This window comes from Hipposideros armiger, unplaced genomic scaffold, assembly GCF_001890085.2.
Source record: "Hipposideros armiger isolate ML-2016 unplaced genomic scaffold, ASM189008v1 scaffold_24, whole genome shotgun sequence".
NCBI classification, from domain to species: domain Eukaryota; kingdom Metazoa; phylum Chordata; class Mammalia; order Chiroptera; family Hipposideridae; genus Hipposideros; species Hipposideros armiger.
In genome coordinates this window covers 5,128,295-5,150,829 of record NW_017731374.1, presented here as the reverse complement: position 1 = coordinate 5,150,829, position 22,535 = coordinate 5,128,295, and the positions used below count along the sequence as shown (strand labels likewise).

Here is a 22,535-nt window from a genome sequence, read left to right as displayed (position 1 = left end):
AAAAAAAAAAAAAAACTTCAACCAAGCCAGGAGCAAGGTGAGGGCACCGCTTTAACCGTGTTATCCACCAGAAAGCCTGAGTCCAGATCTGACGCCGTGTTTGATGGATCCTGTGACTAAGTACGTCTGGAAGGAGAGAAAAGACAGGCACACCACTGTTGTATCAGGGGGAACTCCTACGTTTATGTGGGAAGAAGGGGTGAAGACCAAGAGAGCTCCGATGGGGATATGGGGTGGTTACATGGAAGAGGGGGTGTTTGTACTCTTTGAGGAGTTTGCCTCCTGGGGAAGAGTCCAGCAAGGAGTGGTTTGCAGTGTGGGCATGCTGATGGGAGGACCCTGGGAACGGCTGTCTTCCATGTAGGCTCCCCTACCTCATGGGGCCTTCTCTTCCTGTCTAGCTAGGAATTCTCACCGGCAGTGTGTCTGGTACTGGACAGTCCCTTTAAGAACCTACTTCAGCGCTTGCCTCCTCCAGCTCAGTCCCCACACAGCAGCAGGAATGAACCTCTTGAAACATGAATTCGATTTTCCTCTCTCCTTCCTTACAACTCTTCTGAAAACATTGAAATGGCCACTGCATTTAGCATAAAATCCAAGCTCCCAACCATGGCGTTTGAAGCCAACAGGGGTATGGCCTTTTAGGCTTCTCTACAGGTTGCGTCTCCAATCGTTCTCTCCCCACGAACTAGTGCAGCTCTTATTCGCTTCTGGGCTTTTGCACGTGCTTTGAAATACTTACCAACCTGCTTAAAAAAGTTGTTTTTTTTTAATTGTGGTAAAATACACATAAGATAAAATTTTAACCATTTATAAGTGTACAGTTCAGTGGCATTAAGTACATTCACAATGTTGTACAACCGTCACCAGTATCCATTTTCAGAAAGTTTTCATCTCAAACGTAAACTCTGTAATCATTAAACAGCAATTCCCCGTTTCTGCCTCCCTCTAGCCCCTAGCAACCTCTATTCTACTTCCTATCTCTGTGAATTTGTATCCCAGGTACCTCATATATGTGGATTCATACAGTGTTTGTCTTTTTATGTCTGGCTTATTTGATTTAGCATAATGTTTTCAAGGTTCATATATGTTGTTAGCATATATCAGAACTTCATTCCCTTTTTAGGCTGAACAATATTCTATCGTATGTGTAGACTACATTTTGTGTATTCATTCATCTGTTGTTGGAGTCTCCCTGCTCTTTGCATCCTTCTTATCTTTCAGTTTTCAGCTTACGTGTCACCTCTGACATTATTCTCTTTCTTAGTACCCAACATGTAAGTATATTATTTATAATTTTTCTTGGTTTATGTCAGTCTCCCCTACTGAACTATAAATCTGTGAGCTCAGCAACCAGGTAGTCTTCTTCAGCATGATCTGTCTAGCACCTGACACAGTGCCTGGCATACCTAAGTCCCGTGGATGCACCCTGACTTGCCCTCAAAAGATGACACAGAAAAGGCAGGGATTGTGGGATTGACTCCTGAACTATAATACCAGCCCAGCTGATCCTCTGGCTGAAACCCTGGCTCCTCTTTTGTTTCACTCCTCAAATTTCATGTATTTTCCTGATTCCACACCATCTTACCTTGTCTTATGGCCCTTCATGCTTGCTTCTCACCTGTCATGGTATCTTTGTGCTTTGATAAACCAGGAACAAGGCCTTGGGGCTGACTTCTGGTTTCCCCCCATCCCCCATGCATACGGCCCTGACACTGTGTGCAGCCTGATTACAGTGGCAGAATTCCATGTAGAAGCAGCCATGGTGAGCTCTGGAGATGCAAGGCAATGATGAAAAGCTCGCGGGCCCTGGAAGAAGCGGGATGCTGGGCAAACATGGCTTCCTGCACAGTGTGGGCTAGGACCCACCCAGAAGGATATTTGTTGTTGCCGAGTCACCTCTTCATCTTTTGAGATTTTCTTAGTAGAGCCCAATCTCATCTCTACAGGAAGAGTTTGAATAGGTTTTGACATAAGTTGGAACACAAATCAGGGCATTCAGGTGAGGGGTTGCACTACTGCCTCTGAATTTTTAGTAGTGGTGTGGAGAGGATTCTGAGACCATATCCGGACTTAGCAGGAAAGATGACTGTGGTGACTCATGATGTCCACCAGGGGTGAGGCGGGATGGAGTGGCTGCACATTATCTTGTGTTTGTTTGTCATCTGTGTTCCAAGTGACGGGAGGTTTTGCTCATTTGAAATAGATTTTCTGGCACCTTACTTTTACCAATCTTTTAAAACATTAAAACCTGTTATTGACTTAACTCGCTGCATGCAACAAATCTCTTGTGTGACCCTTTTGCCAAGTAAATGCCATTAAAATATGTCATTTACAAATGATTGGAGTCCTCTGAGTGAGCAAAATGAATGCTGACGTCGGTTATAAGACTCAGGGTGATGATGTATGCACTTGAGGATGAGAATGACTTGTGTGAATTTTGGCCAAGCCACTTACTGGTTTATGTAACCACCTCTAGACTTCTATAACGTCCAGTTTCCTTCTGTAGGAGGGGATAAAATTGTTTTCATCTCATGGCCTTATTATGAAGGTTCAAAGGGATAATCGTATAAAGCTTGTGACACTGTGCCTCAGAGCAGCTGCTCAGATAGTGTTAGTCATCTCAATGAGAGTCCTAAGCTGGTAGGGAGTGGCAGGGAACATTTCTACCAAGAATTTCAGATCTTTCTGAAACTTCCTACCATAAAGAGGAGAAAGGTCTAAAATTCTTAATTTTCCACTTTACCTTAGTCATTGGTTTTCGATTCAAATATTCTAATTACAACTAGGACATTACAATGCAGAATTTTAGTGTGTGTGTGTGTGTGTGTGTTTTAAGGGAAGATTCATACTCATATGCAGCTAAAAGTATCAAAAACCATTATCACCTCTCCGAATGCAAGATCCTTACAAGAGATATGCTGATAAACCTTTAACACCCATTCTTTCACCTACCCTATCACCTCTGTAGTTTCTGAAACGTTTAGATTCTAGCTGTTTCCATACTAAATAGTATTCGTTGACAATAAATGTTAAGTGTAATGGAAAATTTTCTTTTTTTCTCCAAATAAGCTTTCTCTATGAGTACTAGCTGATAGAAACGTGTTGTTAGTCGAAGCTAAAGCTCATGGAAGACTTTAGAATACAAAATACATCCAAAAGTAATTGTTTTCTTTCTACAGCCTTAAGGCAAGTGGAATTTTTTGTACTAATGAGCTCATTAGCTTAGTTTCAGCAGTTAATAAGCTACTCTTGAGAATGTGCTTCATGGAACACTATATAACCCTCCCATTTTTCTTTGATGGTGACGATACCATTTCTTAAATTCAAGTTGCCTCAAATTTAGATGTTAGATTTGAACCCCCAACATCAATGATATATGTGATTTAGTGCCCAATTGATCTTGGAATGGGGGTCAAACTATATTTGGCCAAATTCTCAACATGCCATAAAAATGATGAAACTTTGTCATAAAGTTACACTTTCATCCCATTCCTTAGGCCATATTACTTACATATAAACCACAAAATTTAATGTTCATCATAATATTACTCACATGGCTACAAGAGTTATTTAAAAAATATCATATATATTGCCACAGCCCATAAAGAGCTTCCCATTAAGGGGAAAAAGAGGACATTTTTACAAATGAACAAATGGAGAAAGTATAGATAGAAGTGCTGAATTATCCGATCCAAAAGATGAATATAGTGTAGATCCTCGTGTTAACCTGCCCAGACCAGACTCTTGCAAACCTTCCACATTATATTCATTCCCAGGTGATACAGACACCTTCTGATTTGAGAAGGTTAGAGACTTACTTTTATTATTGTTGCATAATGATGAAAACTGACTTTAATATGACTGCCTTCAGTTTTCATACTTGTTTCTGCTCTTTTGCCAGAGCTTTCCATCCAGTAGTTAATTTTTCTGGGAAGCTTTTTTTTTTTTTTGGTCAATATCAATATGTGGAATAGGTCTATCATTCATTCCTCTGACTGGCAAAATGCCTGCCTCAATTTATTGACATTATTAGTCTTTTTTTTTTTCTTTCTCAGCTTGGTATTTATTAGTCTCTAAAGCAGTCTGAGATAAAGCCTTATATTACTATGTTATTTCTGTCGTCAATCACATTATTGTGCTGATGTTGATAATAAACAGCAGCCAATGCAGATGACATTGGTGATATAGTCAGTTGTTGATTAGATGCCATACACTGCCTATACCTTTCATCACGCAGATTTCCGTCTGGAATATTTTTTGGGGTAGAATATAAAAGCCAGCAGTGTAGAGAAACGTTTTTACCTTCAAGATATGAAATAAAGTTAACAGTAGAATGTGGTCCTTGAAACCAACAGCACATTCCCTGCCCCCCCCCAAGGGAGACCTGTTTTTGAAGTTGATTATTTGAATAAAAATCACAAATAATAGGATAGTGAGGAGAAATTCTCAGCCGTGTTCATAATTAGTGGAGTGTATTACCAATGCAGATCCCAGTGTTGTTGCTTAATAATGTAATTAGCCAGAGAATTGTGTGCTTTGATGAACACTCCTATGCATATGCACTGCAAAATTTGTGCTGCTTATTTTTTTCTTTCCTTTGGATATAAACTGTTTTTAAATGGTTTATTTCCTTGTGATAGTGAGAGCTTTGGGGTTTTCATGTAGAACTATATTTTTATTATTAGTACCTATTATAGCCTCTGTTAGATTGATTTTTGAGTGGTTCTTCATAGAAGCCACCTGCTTTCTTGGGTACCACTTGGTCTGAATACAAATGGCAATGGCTGCCATCTCTCTTAAGCATGGTGGGAATATCTGTTACAAGGTTGTGTTCCAGGCCAGATCCCCAGCTGCCTCGTATCATGGGGCTCAACATATGTACAAAGAAACCTTCAGGGGGTCACACAGCTGCAGGGAAAGTCTATTTCCAGCAGCTCTCTTGCTCTGGGGACATTCTTGGAGGCAGATTGGGCAAAGGGAATTGTCATGAAACCCTTCCAGACTAATGTGAATGTTCTGTCATGCAACCTTTTCTCCTGAGGTGTTAGCTAACCTGTAGAGTCAAGTCCCAGCCAGGGCCTAGACTTAATGGATCTGGACTTTGGGGTTACACAAATCATGGTTTGGATACTGGCTCCATCTTTTACAAGTGGTATGATGTTTGAATGTGACTTAAGCTCTTAGGACCTCCATTTTCATATCTGTAAACTACATTAAGAAAAACCATCTATCTTACAGGGTTTTCTGTGGGGAATAAATAAGATAAGTGTATTTCTAAAAGAGTACCTATGTTTAGTAGGATTTCAATGAATGCTATTAGGATTAAAATTATTAAGTTGATTTAACTTAATAAAGTTGAATAACTTTCCCAGAATTCCCTGGTACAAGACTGATATTAGTTTTTGTGGGTCTTTTACCTATCTTTCATCTACTTGGTGTTTGGTAGGTGTGAGTTGCCTCTGTTGGATAACAAATATAGAGGTAATGTGTTCCTGTCTTACTATACTTATAATTTACTGATGTCTTTTTCCTTTTTTGGAGCTGTTATCATATCAAAGTAACATTTATTGCATCTTGAACAATGATAAGGTAATAGCAATCTGTCAGTAAACAACTATTTAGTATTTACTATGTCAAACATACTATTTTAAGTAGGCATTATGGAGTGGAAGAGATTATAAGATAAATATTCTGTTCTTTACGAACTCTCCATTAATTTGGGAAGACATAATATATTTATAAAAAGACACTAAGTCCTCAAGCAGGAAATAAAGGTCTAATGAGCAGGATAATTATTCTTGATTCTACCTCTTCTCTCATCCTCACATCCAGCCTATCACCTACAATGCTGCTCGGCTTCCAGAATACACCTCAAATCCATCCTCTTTCCATCTCCACCATCACCTCTCAAGTTCATCCAAGAACTCATCATCGTTCTGTTGGACTACTGCTGTCGATTCTAGCTGATCTCTTTCCTTTTACTCCTGTTCTTCTCCCATCCAGTCTCCACCCAATAGTCAAAATGGTCTTTTAAAAATCTAAACCAAATCATTTCATTCCCTTGCTTACAACCCTCCAAGGCCATTCAATTACTCTTAAATAAAATCCAAGCTCTTTCCTAAGCCTTACAAGACGCTGTGTGATTTGGCCCTAGTTTTCTCTCCGCTTGCATCTTGTGCCACTCGCCCTCTTGCTAACTGTGCTGTAGCCAGCGGGTTGCCTTTCCTTTCTGGAACATGCCAAGAGCTTTCTCACATCAGGTTCTTTGCATTGGCTATTTCATTTGATTGAAATGTTCTTCCTCTGCTTTAAACATGACTGGCTCACCCTCATCCTTCAGGTCCTTCACTCAGATGTTACCTCCTCAGAGAGATCAAGTCATTCCTGACCACTCTATTTAAAAAGTCATTCCCATACTATCATATTATCTTACCTCTTAGATAACATTTTCCACAATCTGGAATTATCTTGTTGATTTTAGTTTTGTCTATTTATCCTCGCCCTCAGTTGTATGAGGGCAGTAATCTTGTCCATTTTGTTCACTGCAGTAACGACTAGTATAGTGTCTGGCATGGACTAGGTTCTCAATAAATATATTAATAAATATATGAACGAATGAATATGGGCCATAAAAGTGTAGAGGAAGAAGGGATCCCTCTGTGAGTCATGAAGCGGGTTAGTCGTTGGGAAGGATTTTGCTAGATATGAGGGAGAAAGATATATCTGGAGGAGAAAGAGTGTGAGCAAGAAAGGTGAGAGGGGCAAGACACTGTAGGATTTCAGAGATGGAGCAGCTTTTGAGAGGCAGTGAGTATAGGAGAAGGAATCCTCCAGACGTGGATTCAACTCCTGGCCATCACATAACTATCTATGTGGCTTTGGATGTGTTACTTAACCATGTTGCTCCATTTCGCCTGTAAAATGGGGAAAATAATCCCTCGCATGGAGGGTTACTGTGAGGAGTAATGATTTATATTTAGGACCCTATTGGGATGCATGTGATGATAAGCAGTAGCCACTCATGCCAGTATTTAATTTAGATTTTCAAATTTGGAGCTTTGTGGAAATGTGGGTGCAAAGAACTTAACTCAGTACTACTGATTCAAAAGAGTTATTATCTCTGGGTGTGTGTAGAGGGTGTGAGACTCTACCAGGTGTGCTTTTCAAAAGCTCCCCAGGTGATTCAGGTGTACAGCTGTTGTTTAGAGCCATGTGTTTTGTCCAAGCCATGCTGGAATCCTCTCTAAATATCTCTTGCCAAGTAACTGTCCAATTTGAAAAGCTCTGTGATGGGAACTCAGAGTCACAGGTCACCTGCCACTGGGCATCTACCTGAGTCTCTGAACCTTAGTCCCTAGAGACCAGGCTATTGCTTTCTCATCAACCCCCAAGTTAATATTTTTGATATTAATTTAAAAAATCTTGTAGTCCCACCAAGCCACCATGCCTTCCATTACTCTTGGTCATGTCCAAGATGGAAGCCAATTTAGTTATCTTTTGTACTCTTATCCCTTTAGTATCTGAGTTCCCTCCTAAACCACTCCAATGTGCTGTTTAGAATTCCAGCTTCAAGGTCCATAAACCTACTTAAACCTATACTCTCAATCTCTTCACCAATGCTCCCTCTATTTTCCTGCTGTAACTGAACCCTGGCTTAAACTAGAAGATGTTTTAGATGTCAACAGTGACTGGGCAGTCTTATGAAACATTAACCACCTGTACGATTAGTTGCTCATTTACACACAAATATACTCCTGTCTTGGAATGTTTGGACCAGTCAATGTCCTAAGGTTTGATCCTGGGAAAACATGATGAGGGCCTTGTGTCTGGTAAACATGTATGAAAGGGGAACAAACCCCTGTGAGCAAACATGGGACTTGAGAGGTAGACAAGGTTGGAAGATTTATGAATTGACCACCTTGTTCTGGTCCCCATAACTGCTGATCATTTGAATCTGCACTGACCAGAGACTAGCTCTTTTTAAAAATCTCAGAGCCAAGCAACTAGTCAAGTGGATTGAGCTGTTGTATCGAGGATCTTATGATAACTCCAGCGACAACAGATGAAACCCTGCTCTGAAGGCCTCCCTCAGGGAGATAACTCTGGGGTTCTGCAACAGACCAAGCATCCATACTGGGAGGGAAAAGAGTGCAATTGATTAAATCCACCAATCCTGTATCAGAAGCTCATTGAAGAGATGCCACCTATTTTCTAAGGCCAAGAATGCTTGATGGGGAGTTGGGAACAGATCATACGATTTTCTCTATTTTGAATGCTTTATCTCAATAAATGGACTTCACGTTTTAAAAACCTAGAGAGGCTGGCCAAGTGGCGCATTGGTTAAGAGCTGGCTTGGGACTCCAGAGGGCCCCGGTTCGGATCCCACATATGAGGGCCAGTGACACTGCCCTCTGTAGCTAAGATGGTGAACAAGGCTTGACCTGGAGCTGGGCTGCCGTGGGTCACTGACAACGACGTAGGCTGCAGTCCTCTGCTGCAGTGGGCTGCCATAAGGTACCATGTGTGGCCAGCAGCCAACGTGAGCAGCCAGCAGCCGCCGTGAGCGGCTGTCCAGAGGCCGGCGACTGATCTGCCTCGCCCGGGAAAAGCGCAATGATGGTGCCAGCTTGGGCCAGTGAAGCAACGTCCTCCACAACTAGACTGAAGAACAAAACAACAGCACCTTGTCTGTTCCCCTTCCCCCAATTCCCCAGCGCTGTTCCCCTTCCCCAATAAAATCTTTAACAAAATAAATAAATAATATAAAATAAAAACCTAGATGTCAGAGTGCTTAATTTTTTGGCTTTCTACAGATTGGGGAGAAAACTAAAAATCAGAATACATGCCAGAATAATTTGTTTTCAGAAGTTCAGAGAATTTGTATATATTTCATTTACTATTCATTTGGCAACAAAGTTCCAACAATTACATTATCATCTATTCAGGAGTTAATGATCTGAAGATACATAGTAAGAGGTACCAGAAAAAAATCTTATGCCAGGTGTTGATTTTTTCTTTCTTTCTGTATTTAGGTATAACTGGGACTACTGGTTATGTTTGCAATTATTATGACCACCTTACTTTATATTTTATATTTATTATGTTTTCTTAAATAAAATTGTATCTATGAGCTCCCTACTACTAATGAGAAATGTAGCATGTTTTATTTCTCCCCTTCACCTCACTGCTTAGATTTAGTTGCAGAAATTTGGAATTTGATTTCAAATTATTAATATTTTACATTGTTAGCTATGAAACTTTTTTCAGAAAAGATACACATAGATTTTTTTTTTCATTGTAAAATATCGGAAAATGACTTTCTTTTACTTTTTTTTAAAAGATTTTTTTTTAATTGGGGTATTGGGGGGAAGGGAACAATGCTGGGGAATTGGGGGAAGGGGAACAGACAAGTTGCTGTCCTTTTTTTCTTCAGTCTAGTTGTGGAGGACGTTGCTTCACTGGCCCAAGTTGGCACCATCATTGTGTTCTTCCCGGGCTAGGCGGATCAGTTGCCGGCTTCTGGACGGCCGCTCACGGCGGCTGCTGGCCACTCATGCTGGCTGCTGGCTACACACGGTAGCCCATGGCAACCCACTGCAGCGGGGGCTGCAGCCTACGCCGTCGCCATTGCCTCACAGGCCGCCCAGCTCCAGGTTGAGCTGTTGTTCAGCATCTTAGCTGTGGAGGGCAGTGTCACTGGCCCTCATATGTGGGATCCGAACGGGGGCCCTCTGGCGTCCCAAGCCAGCTCTTAACCAAGGCGCCACTCGGCCGACCCGACTTTCTTTTACTCTTAATGTGAGGTAGCCATTGGCTGGGTCCAAAATGGTAACATCATAATCCTTTTCCTTCAGACAGGTCTCTAAATATTCCATTGTCTCCCAGTAGTCAGAGTTGCAGAGAAGAAATTTCTTGTCAGTTTTATAGTTTCAGGTTTGTCTCCCCCTGTGCAACTGATTTTTTTTCTTTGAAAGCTTTGTGTAAATTAAATGTTTAACTAGAAATACTTTCCCCATTTTGTTTTTAAAAGTTCAGAGATTTCGTATATATTTTATTTAATATTTATTTGGCAACAAAACTCCTACAATTGCATTATCATCTATTCAGGAGTTAATGATCTGAAGATACATAATAAAAAGTACCAGAAGCAAAAGCTTAATATTAAAAAGAGCCCTAGGGCTGGCCGAGTGGCTCAGTTGGTTAAGAGCTCGCTCAAGATTGTGAGCTCTGAGCAACAGCGGTTCAATGCCCGGCCCGAACTGAGCTGCCGCTGAGCTGCCAACAGGTGGCAGGATGGCTCAGCTGAAAAAAAAGTAGATCTGGGAAAAGAACCCTGAGATGGATTATTTCATTGACTGAGAACTTCTTTATAATATAATAGTCTCATAATTGGAACATTTTTTTATGTGTGCATGTTTGTATATTTCATTGAAGTCAGACATACCTATTTTCTCTACTTCTGAACATTCTTACTTTATATGCCTAAAATTGTATTATTTGTACCTTTCGCCATATGAGTGGACTCGATCATTACAATTGTTTATTTCCACAACATGAATTATAGCGGCGGAAGTCGGGGGTCGTAACCAGTGCTGTGCTACTTCCCGTTGCAGAGATCGACTGTGGCCGCCCTCCCGAAGTGCAGCATGCCATCCTGGTGGGGAATCACAGCTCCAGCCTGGGCAGTGTGGCCCACTATGTCTGTCAAGAGGGCTTTGAGAGCCGTGGAGGAAAGATCACTTCTGTTTGCACAGAGAAAGGCATCTGGAAAGAAAGTACTTTGACATGCACAGGTATAGACTCCATTCTGTGGGGCTCCTGTTTTCTGGAAGTAGATGGCCAGCTCCCGGGAGCGTGGGACCTAAAGCTGTTCGATTGCTGTCTCACTCTGTGGACTGCGCCTGGTTGTGTCATTTACCTGGCTGGGCACCTGGCTTTAAGTTTGTCAGCTAAATCCCAAAGATTTAGAGGGTGGACTGGGAAAATAAGTTAGATGGAAAATGTTATGCATCCATCTTTTGAAACTCACCTTAAATCACAGTGATTCCTGTCTCCACTGCTTGGCTGGCTGAGGAATTTTTCTCCATAAACCATTTTCTCAGGGGCCAGACTTACAAGTCCTAACTTAGCACATGTTGACAGCTTTTCAGAGAAAAGGTGGTGTAATGAAAAAGAGGTTTTTAATGTTTATTTTTTATTTTATTTTATTTATTTTTAAAGATTTTATTGGGGAATCGGGGAAAGGGAACAGACAAGTTGCTGTCCTTTTTTGTTCTTCAGTCCAGTTGTGGAGGACGTCGCTTCACTGGCCCATGTTGGTATTATCATTGCGCTTTTCCCGGCTGAGGCAGCTGCTTGCCGGACATTGGATGGCTGCTTATGGCGGCTCACAGCAGCTCACGAAAGCTCACACCCGCTGCTGGCCAGCCGCACTGCAGCCTATGCTGTCGCCAGCCACTCATGGCAGCCCAGCTCCAGGTCGAGTTGTTGTTCACCATCTTAGCTGTAAAGGGCAGTGTCACTGGTCCTCATGTGGGATCTGAACTGGGGCCCTGCTGCTCAGAACTGGCATCCCAAGCCAACTCTTAACCAACGCGCTGCTTGGCCAGCCCAAATGTTTATTTTTAATTGTGGTAAAAATGCAACATAAAATTTACCATGTTAACTATTTTTAAGTGTAACTATATTCAGTGTCGTGCAACCATTCTTCACAACTTCTTTATCTTCTGAAATTACATACCCATGAAACAGTAACTCCCCACTTCCTCATCCACATAGCACCAGGCAACACCATTCTACTTTCTGTTTCAGTGAGTTTAGCTAATTTAGCTACCCCATACAAATGGAATCATGTAATATTTGTCCTTCTGTGACTGGCTTATTTCACTTAGCATACTGTACTCCAGGTTCATCCATTTTGTTGTGAATGGTGGGATTGCCTTCTTTTTAAAGGCTGAATAATATTTCATACACACGCGCACACACACACACACACACACACACAGTAAAAGCTTGGATTCTGAGCAACTTGGTTTGTGAGTGTTCTGCAAGACAAGCAAACATTTCTAATACATTTTAATGTGGTAAACGAGCAATGTCTTGCAATACGAGTAGTTTGTTTCCAGAACGAATTATTCTCGCAAACCAAGGTGTGTGTGTGTGTGTGTGTGTGTGTGTGTGTATATATATATATATTTTTTTGTTTGTTTGTTTGTTTATCCATTCATCCATTGATGGATACTTGGGTTGCTTCTACCTCTTTGCTATTGTGCATAGTGCTGCAAAGAACATGGGTGTACAAATATCTCTTTGAGAGCCTGCTTTCAATTTTTTGGATATATATCCCCAAATGGAATTACTGCTGAAAAGGAGTTTTGAGATTTCTATTCAAGTTCTAGCAGTGTTATGTATTAAGCTGTGTGTTGTCAGGTAAGGCATTATTCTCTCTAAGCTTCAGTTTCCTCATCTGCAAAAGTGGGAAAATAAAGCCTGCTTTCTCTACTTCAAAGAGTTATTGAGAGGAAATCAGTGTTTGAACAGTTTAAAGCCCAGAGCACATGTTAAGTCTTTTACTGAAATTATTAGCCTTGCTTACAGAAGATCTCATGAATGAGAAGTGTGCACTTCCACATGCTTTATTTCACACCTGTGTCTCCAAGAAACCAGGTGAGAAAAGACAATGATTCTTACCATTTGTGATGGTTGGTCTGGGGGTGTGACAAATGGTTGTCACATAGTCTTGAATGGCTCTGGGAATGTATTTCTAGATGTTGACTTCATTGGTTCTGAAGACAGATCTCTGAAGAGTGAAATCTCCAGGTAGCTTTGCTCTGGGTCTCTGGTTTGACTTGCAGCAGAGCTATGATATAATAGAACGTCTTGGGTCTTGTCAATCAGCTTTTCATAGGAAATGTCTAGCCTGCGCAAGCAAACCATGTGGACTGCTGGTAATAATTTGTCCATGGAGCAATGGTTCATAACCACTTGGGGGATAGGAATTTGATGAAATGTATCAATTCATTCAATAGATATCTATTTAGCATACACTATGTATGAGGTACTTTGTTAGACACAAACTACCTTCTTGGAATTAACAGGGCAATTGGGTAAACAGACTTTTCTGCAAAGAAATGCACATACACATATACATATAATGTTTTACAAATTCAGGGCATCTGTGGACCTCTAGAAGTCCTTGGGTAAATCATCCTGGAGTAGATGGAGAACTGAGCATCGCTGCTGAGGCTCTGCCTGTGCCGTGCAGTTCCCACATTCAGCCATTTCTACCACAAATGCAACAGGATGTAGGCTAGATACTGGAATCATAGAAACAAAGGGTAGACATGGATGATAACCCAGAGATCACTAGAGAGTTCTCATTGACTTGCCCAACTTGCACAGAGCAGCAAAGGCAACCCTGTAACTAACACCAAGAACTCCAGGGTTCTAGCCTTAATAATTGAGGAAGTTGAGAAGAGCTAATGCCATATTGGAACAGACTGATGGTCATTCCAACCTATTATTGCATCTCTAACAGCACCTCTAAGAGTCATTTGGAGCAAGTGAGGCAGCTGCCTCATGGGATGCAGAATTTAACATTTGGGGATGTATTCCTGGTCCAGAGCTGTCTATGGAGTCACAGGGTAAGAGATCTGGACATAGCTACTGGACCCAGCCATTTACTTCATTGCTCAAGCTGTTCTGCCTCCACCATTCAGAATTCAGTGGGGGTACAAAGATTAGTCACTACATGAAAAACCAGTGGATCTGCATGGGGCATAGTAAGCTATTAATTAGCTGATGCTTGTAGAGCACTTTGAAGAACAAACATGTTATGTAACTGCTAATTATCATTACCGTCCTCAGCCTGCCACCTTTCACAGAGTCTGGCTCCAGCTGCAGCTGTTTCCATAGGTTTATGCAAGCTTTGATTTAAGGAGAGAAAAGGCATTCTCCCTGAGAGCTGTTATCTTTCTGCGAGGAGGCCTCGCTGCCCTCAATCAAGATTGGCAGCTAAATTCCATTTCCACAGATAAAGGGGGTGATTTACATGCTGATTAATTCATGGTGCCGTGCACATGATCCCTGGGTAGGAAGGTAGGAGAGGCTGCTGGAAATGTAGTGAGATACTGATTACCACGGCTTTTGCCCTTCTTCCTTCTTTTCCCTGTTTTTCACTCATTCTGCACCTCCCCTTCTGTCCCAACCCCCTCTCTGCATTTTGTACTTGCCTTCCTCTGTGTTCACTTTCGGGTTTTTCCCCAATCTACTACTTTTTCTGCCAAACCTCTGAATACCTTCTATTCTCTGTTCTCTGTTTTCATTCCATTGACCCATCTTTTTATACTTGAATGTTTACTTCTACATTGGGTGGAATAATTTATCCTCATTTTACCTGGGTTGTTTTTCGTTAACAATATTTTTGGAGTCCCTATGGCTTTGGATTAGTAGCATGTACCTATATTTTTAATGGAGTGTGAACTCCAGCAAGGTGATGGGACTTTCTTTTCTTTTTTTTTTTTTTTAAGGCCAGTTTGGACTGGAAACTCCAGACAACAGAGAATTAGGCAACCACTTTAGTGTCTGGAAAAAACCCCAGATGGAAGCTTGATATTTAGTGAGTTAGTTTACCTCAAGATCAAAGAGGTTGATTCATTCTTGATAAGATTGTCCTTGGCTTTCATTCTGCACAGGTCATTTGGCATGTTCTGTTTAGAATCTGAGTTAATAATTATAAGGTTGATGCTCAATCCTTCCGTGCTCTTAGAAGGGTAACATGTCTATTGGAACACAGACTGCTTGTCAGCCGGGAACCTTTCTGAGCCCCCGACCTGATTCAGACAAACTGCCCCCAGGCCTCCTGGTAGCCTCTGCTCTTCTGTGTTTTGTTTTGTTTTTTTGTTTTTTTTTGTCAACCCTCCTCTTCAGCTCAGTTGCAGCTCTGCATAACTCAGATGGAAAAGAAAGGCCAACTGGGATAAATGGACACATTTATATAAATAGCCACATGATTGGGGTTTTGTTTGAATGTGTGCATAACGTTTGGACTGTCAACCATTATAACTACCATTGATTGTACAAGAACTTACACGCCCAGAGCTCAGCTAAAGGCCTTCATACTTGATTTTATTTTGTCCTCAGAGAAACCCTGTGAAGTTAAATATTGTTATTTTCATTTCATAGATGAGTAATCTGAGACTCATGAAAGTCAAACAGCTTTCACAGGGTCACTCAGTAACTAGTAAATGGCAGAGTCAGGATTTGAATTCAGGTCTGTTAGCTCCCAAGAGCCCTGCGATCTTTCTCCTATGCCAGTGTTTTCCAAGCTTAACTTATTTGTATACCAACCTGACAGTGTTTGCCATAACAAAAGTATTATTTATTTAATAAGTTTGTTAAACATTTATACTTAAAACTTAAATTTGTGATTTCAATTTATTGTTCAAGAACACTTTGTGGGCCGGCCGAGTGGTGCGATGGTTAAGAACTGGCTTGGGACGCCAGAGGGCCCCGGTTCGGATCCCACATATGAGGGCCAGTGACACTGCCCTCCACAGCTAAGATGCTGAACAACAGCTCGACCTGGAGCTGGGCTGCTGTGAGTTGCCAGCGACGGCGGAGGCTGCAGCCCCTGTGGCAGTGGGTTGCCATGGGCTACCGTGTGCAGCCAGCAGCCAGTGTGAGCGGCCAGCAGCCGCCGTGAGCGGCCGTCCAGAAGCCGCCGACTGATCTGCCTCGCCCGGAAAGAGCGCAATGATGGTGCCAACTTGGGCCAGTGAAGCAACGTCCTCCACAACTAGATTGAAGAACAAAATGACAGCAACTTGTCTGTCCCCCTTCCCCCAATTCCCCAGCGCTGTTCCCATCCCCCCAATTCACCAATAAAAATCTTTAAAAAATAAATAAATAAATAAAAGAACACTTTGTAATACATGTGATATCATGAGTTTGATGAACTAGGTGTATTTTTTTCTAATATACACAAAAGTAAATATAAAGCAAACATACAAATGTATTTAAGTACCACCAAAAATCATCCTAAAGTATCTAATGCAGTTTAGGAAATCACTACAATAAGCCATGCTACTTCTATTTTATGTGACTCTAAAGACTTTAAAAAAGAGAAAGGAAACAGCAGAACTCTTATCCTTGACTTTTTTCAAACATGCATTTATTCAAAGTCGTCACCTTGGGAAGCCATACCCTCACTTCCATGATGTTGCCATTATCAAAATCTATCTATTTTATAATTCCTGTTTGGGAATTGGCTTTGGAGGTAGTTTATGAGTCATATTAGAAGATCAGTCATATTACTTTGAAATCTGATACTGTTTTTGACTAGAAATGACATTGAGCTTGAGAGTCTGTTTGGGTCACCTGAACTTATTCTGTATGTATGAACTTATACTATTTCCAAAAATAAAGAAAAAGGATATACAATTGGAAACCAAGAGAGTACACTAGACCAGTCTCTGCCTACAGTGGGACTTCTGAAAGGGTAGTCTGTGCTCACTGTGTCTGTTCCCTCCCATCCTATCTTCTTCTTAGCCTCCTAAAGGGGAGTCAGGCATCTAACACCCCCACTTCGCTGTAGCGCTCTCACCAAGGTCACTCATGACCACCCAACTGCCAAATTCATGTTCTGGTTTCAGCCATCATTCCTCTTAGCCTTTCTACAACATTTAGCATTGCTGATCATCTGTCTATTCATCCATCCATTCAACCGATCAACTAAATAATAAATATTTTTAAAATATCTATGTCTGAGACACTGTATTAGGTAGGTTCTGGGCTTAGAGATAAACCTGGTCTTTGCCCTCTTAGAGTTTACACTCAGGAGAGATAGACATTAAATAACTAATGACAAAACTATTTAGTTACACATGTGATAAGTAACCCAGCAAAATACCAGATGCTAATAGAAGACTAAAATACGTAACTTTATGTACCTATGTACATTTATGTACACACAACATACAGAATCGAAAGCAAAGCGAAGGTACTCTATTACCCACTGAGGCTTTGGTTTCCCAAGTCCGGTGTAGAGTTCAATTGGACGCTATGGGGCCTCTTTTTATTTTAAGCCAGAGATGCCTAAGTGCCCTACACCTGGATGAGCCAAAGGCCTGCTTTCCCTATTTCTCCCCAAAGTCAAACCTCAGATCTAATCATGACATTGTGGGCAGTTCATCAGAGGAGAGCCCTATGAAAGAAGAGAAAGAGAGATGAGGCTTGCCGCCCGTACCTTGATAACCTGCTCCAGGTCTTTCGTGGGTGGGAGGTGAGGAGGCTGTGGCAGGAAGGAAGAGAGATGATGCTGGAGGAAGCCGACACTCCTCCCAGTCTTTTCTTTCCTTAACTTCTAGGCATCACACTCTCTCAGGCAACCTCCTACCTCTCTTCTGCATTGCTCTTTCTCCTCTAGTTTCCCCTGGGGTTTCAGTGTTTTCCGGTGTTCTGTCATTGGGCCACTCTATGTCCTATCTGGATGTTTCACCTGCACCCAGGGCTTCAACTGCCATCCACACGTTGATGACCTGCGGGGCAGTTTTTCACCTGGGTATTCTGTAGGTAACTTACATTTAGCATATTCTAAACACAGTTCATTGGTCTCTCACAAACCCAGTCTGCTTCCTTCTGTATTTATTATGAGAACGGTAAAAGGCAATCCATTCAGACCCTCAAGTTCAAAGACTGGCAGTAAGCCTAGATTCCTTTCTATTCCGTATCTCTCTCACCTGTTGCTTCTCCTTTAGAAGTGTCTCATGATTTTAAATGCAATGCCCTGATTTCATCTCCTAACTTTTTTGCTGAATAACTGCTTCATTGCAAAGGCTCTTGACTTTGGAGTCTGACAGATCTAGGTTTGAATCCTGACTGGACTGCTTACTAGCTGTATGACTTTTGGCAGCTTACTTCTGTAAGCCTCAGGTCTGTAAAATGGACATGGTAGTATCAAGCTCATGGAGTTATTTTGAAGATTAAATAAATGAGAAATTTAAAGTAGTATACATGCTATCTGGTCCATAGTAGCAACAATATATATTCACTCATTACTGATCTTATTATTGCTTCTTATGACTGCTATGAAGATGAGATCAAGCCTATCAAGTCCTATTTATCAGTCTTTACATATTGACCTATCTATCAAGGTCTTTCCCATTGCGACCCTGTGTCTGGCAGCCTCACTTCCCATCTTTCCTCTTTCTCAGTCATGTGACACTTCTCTCTTAGCATACTGAATATGCCACACCCTTTTACAGTTCTAGGCATTAGACCTGCTGGTCTGTCTGCTTAGCTGTCTTTCCCACTCTTCAGCCATTCATCCATTAAGGTCATGCCCTCCATGAAGCGGGCTTCCCCAGTTCCTTTAGTGACAGTTGATGACTTCTTTCTCTATACCCTGTGGTACTTGTGTGTAATACTTGCTGAGTTGTAACTTACCTGCTTACATGTTTGCGCCCTCCATTAGACAACATGTTCCTGAGAGAAGGACTTACGTTCTGATCATCATCACAGCCCAGTGTCTGGCATGGGAGGATGCTTGGCATTCTGTAGTCATTCAGCTAATGGTGAATCAAGAGCTCTGGAGTAGGTTCCAGAGAGAATTTCTAGTCACTTACTGGTATTGGAATTAGGGCATAGCCTCCCAAGCCGTCTCTTAAAAAGGCAGCATCAATGTGAATGTTTAATATCTGATATGTTTATAAAGAAGTCTTTCCAGCTGATTTATAGACACCTGGAAGGAAAAGCAACCAAGCTTTGTTAACTGCTCCTTGGGATGAAATATCTGATACCCTATAATCAGATCTGGGTCCCCTCTGTGCACAGAGCGTGGCTTACGCTGGAGGCAGATGGCATTTGCAGTTGTCATAGTCAGTGAGCAAAAAGGAAGGACAAGAAAGGAAACTTTTGTGTCTCCTTTCTAACCTCTGCTTGGGTGGCAAAGGTGTCCCGAGTGAGAAGGAAATCTTTACTGGCAACTCAGAGAAGGTGACGGGTGGGATGTTTCCTTCTCCTTCTAGACCAGGTGTTGAGTTACTGTCAGACAGATGTGTGAGTGAGCAGAGGGGTCCACAGCTTTAGGGCTTTGAAAGGTGGTGGAGAGGGAAGGGGCCAGGAATGTTTGGAGTTTGTGCGAGCTGATAAAAAACTGGTGCCGACATCATCTTTATGCTACCCAAGGGGGTAAATGGATAGGATCTTTGCATCTTTTGGGGTGTCATGTCCACGACTGGAGTAGTTTTTTTTATTTCAAATTCTCTGTGCTCTTGGGAGAAGTATGGATATAGAGACCCAGGAATGCTTTAGATAGCCATAGGTGGTCCTCTCGGGTCTCTCTACAAGTTTGTCTGTTTTCCTCTCTCTGCCTCCACTTATTCCCACTTAGTGATAGCTGACCTGGCTTATCCAAGACGAGGTAAGGTGGGACATAGAATCTCTGTAATGCTGCCGATAGGATGATGTAGTAAAGATGTCAAGTCTTCAAAGAGATCAGTAAACCAAAGTTTATCTAAAGGTGGCATTGGTTCTGAGTTCAAGAGAAATGAGTTAAAGAATTCTATCCTTTTTGATGCTGCTGTAAATAAAATTGTTTTCTTGATTTTATTTTTGGATTGTTCCTTGCTAGTGCACAGAAATCCTACTGACTTTTGTACATTGACTTTGTATCCTGCAACCTTGCCGAACTACTTTCTTAGCTCTGGTTATTTTTATGTGAATTCCTTAGGATTTTTTTATAGATAAGATCATGTCCTCTGCAAATAGTTTTACTTGCCTGTAGGGAATTTGATTTTAAATAGGTAAAAAGCTAGATCTTTGCCTTCTTCTCATCTGAACAACTTTGTAGGTGGTTAGGTGGGTCTGTTGGCGCCTGTGTTACCTCAGGAAACCCAGACCCTAATACCATTTCCCGTGTTGCCAAGTTCATTGCATGAAATACATGCAGAATATTTATAAGAAGCAGAACAACTCAAAGAAATCAGTGGCATCCTGGTAGGTCAGGATTAAGTGGCTGCAGTTCAAGGAGTCCCAGAGGTATGTATCCATGGACCTTGTGAAGAATTTATTTAGTTTACCCCAAGCTGCTCCTAAGGGATGGTCCTGTGTGGTGATGGCCGCCATTTCATTCTTGGGAATAGCAGTCACCTGAAAATAAGAGTGCTCTGTCAGCCGGGTGGGAGGAAGAAGCCGGAAGCAGATCTCACCTGTGCAGCCGTAGGAAGATTAAGGGCACAGCTCTGGGCCTCTTTCCCTAGAACACCAGTGGCATCCAGTGGCCTGTCAGGCCAATCACAGCTTGGAATTCTTACCCATACTCAAGCAGGCATCTTTCCTTCTCTTCCAAGTCAGGTAGTGGGCCAGGCTCATTCGTGAAGATAAACTGGGGGATTGGCCTGGGGCAGCCTGAATTGCCTGATCGTTTTCTGAATCAGAGAATGAATGGTGATCAGCAGAGATATTAGCTGGGCAAATAAACCAAGTCATGCTCTTCAGTGTGGTTGTCGTCAGGATTTTTCCAGAGCCCATCGATGTATTTTGTGAATGGATGCTCTCTTTTTGTATTTTAGAAATAATTACAGAAATTAACAATGTATCAGTGTTTAATAACACCTGTGTGAGGTGGGAAATAAACGCAGGAAGAAGAAACAACCAGGTCATATATGTGGTAAGTAAGTGATCTGCTTTTTCCTGCTAGGGCAGAAATGGTAACCCATGGGAGTACCAGTCGGAGGGACTTGTTTCCGGGAGAGATTCTCAGCCTAATTGCTTTCCAATCCCATCATCCTTTTAAAACGTGAACAGAATTTTAAAGATAGCTGGATCATTTAATTTTCCAGTTTGTGTTTAATATACTTGTCATTTTACAGGGTGTATGTGTGGGGATATATTTATATTTGGCATCATCATTATCGCTTGTTTCCAAGCACTTGTATCTCACTCCCCCAGAGTAAGCCTGGAAGCATCCGCTGATGTGGTGACAGGAAGCAGTGAGTGGCTCTCAGGTTGTGACTGCCTCCATCGACCGCTGGTCATTTGTGTGCAGGGTAGCACTCCTTAGAGCCACTCCTCATTTTATGTCACTTCTTAGGGTTTATTGATTACTAGCCCGATCCGACTTCATCGTCAGATAGCAGAGGTTTACCTTATTCATCTCCCCCAGGTGAGCAGTGCAGTGGAAAGGGGAATCTAGGAGGATAGGACCTAGCACCAAAGTCTCTCTCAATCGTTTTAACCGGAGTCATGGTGGGTTCTCTTGTCTTTTCCCCTCACAAAGATCCACATAACAGGACACCGGGGAGACCCGATGGAATCCGTTCATGAGGAGACAGTCAACCTGACCACAGACAGCAGGACCCCAGCAGTGTGCCTCGATCTGTCCCAAGGCACCAACTATACCATGAGCATTTCCACTGCCCCTCCCAGACGCTCTGTGCCAGCCATCATTAGGTTCCAGACAGCTGGTAGGTGGAAGGGAAGTCTCATTTCCTCCTAGAAAATGCTAAGCACAGGATGTGAGTAAAATGTGCTGCGAATCACCTGGGCTGGAGAGTTCATAGTTGCTTTCTGAAATCTGTAGCCAGGAGAATGTGATTGCTCCAGGGGTCAGAACCGGTCTAGTAGGAGAGATTCCCATCCTATTGATGCCAGGCTGAATGGGCACTGATGTGTTGTTTCCCAGTGGGGATCTCTGGGTTGACGTGGCAGGTACCAAAGAGGCATGTAAAGGAGCAGTGTATTAGGTGGTGATACAGTCAATTCTCAATTATCCAAGGCAATAGAGGATTGGCATCTGGCTCATCTTTGGTAGGGAACACAAGTCATTTCTTACTCTTGCCGATGAGAGAGGAGGAGCCAGGGAGGCTGACCCAGTAGTGTTGCATCTAGGATGGGAACTGGCCCCAGAATTGATTAGGGCTGGGTAATCAAGTTAACAGTGGGCAGGTGGATAGGGGAAGGCAGTCCTAGGATGCAGGAGGAAATCCTGGGGGAAAAGAAGTCCACAGGAAGAAGCTTCGAGAAGTAGCAATAAACCTTATTGCATGTAGTAATCACATGGAGTTTTATAATAACACTGTGACAGTAATGTTTTTTAAAATAATTCTGGTTGTAGGGTGTTAGGATTAATTAAATACCTTATAAGCAAATCTTGAGAAGCCATTAGGGTCATTTTTTATTTTGTGGGAGTTGAGGTAGTTCTCAACTTGCCATTTGATATCTCACTTAAGAAAAGCCTTCAGTTATTGCTGCCTCTAGAAACAGGAAGTGACACTGATTTGGTAGAAATAATTAAAAACATGGCCAATCTTAATAATATAAAGACAGGGCCAGCCGAGTGGCGTGTTGGTTAGGAGTTGGCTTGGGACACCAGCTCTAAGCAGCAGGGCCCCAGTTCGGATCCCACATGAGGGCCAGTGACACTGCGCCCTCTACAGCTTGACCTGGAGCTGGGCTGCTGTGAGTTGCCAGTGAGTTGCCGGTGTAGGCTGCAGTGGGGCTGCCCGGCAGCTGGCGTGAGCTTTTGTGAGCCA

General features: G+C 42.2%; 1 protein-coding gene across 1 annotated transcript in view; it reads left to right on the top strand.

Moving 5' to 3' along the window:
* SUSD1 (sushi domain containing 1) overlaps nt 1–22,535 on the top strand; it is a 129,241-nt gene that overhangs the window by 25,522 nt on the left and 81,184 nt on the right. Inside the window, exons 5-7 of the mRNA XM_019635793.1 lie at nt 10,617–10,796; nt 20,574–20,671; nt 21,281–21,467. Of these exons, the coding sequence (XP_019491338.1) occupies nt 10,617–10,796; nt 20,574–20,671; nt 21,281–21,467 (465 nt within the window). The remainder of the gene's footprint in view (nt 1–10,616; nt 10,797–20,573; nt 20,672–21,280; nt 21,468–22,535) is intronic.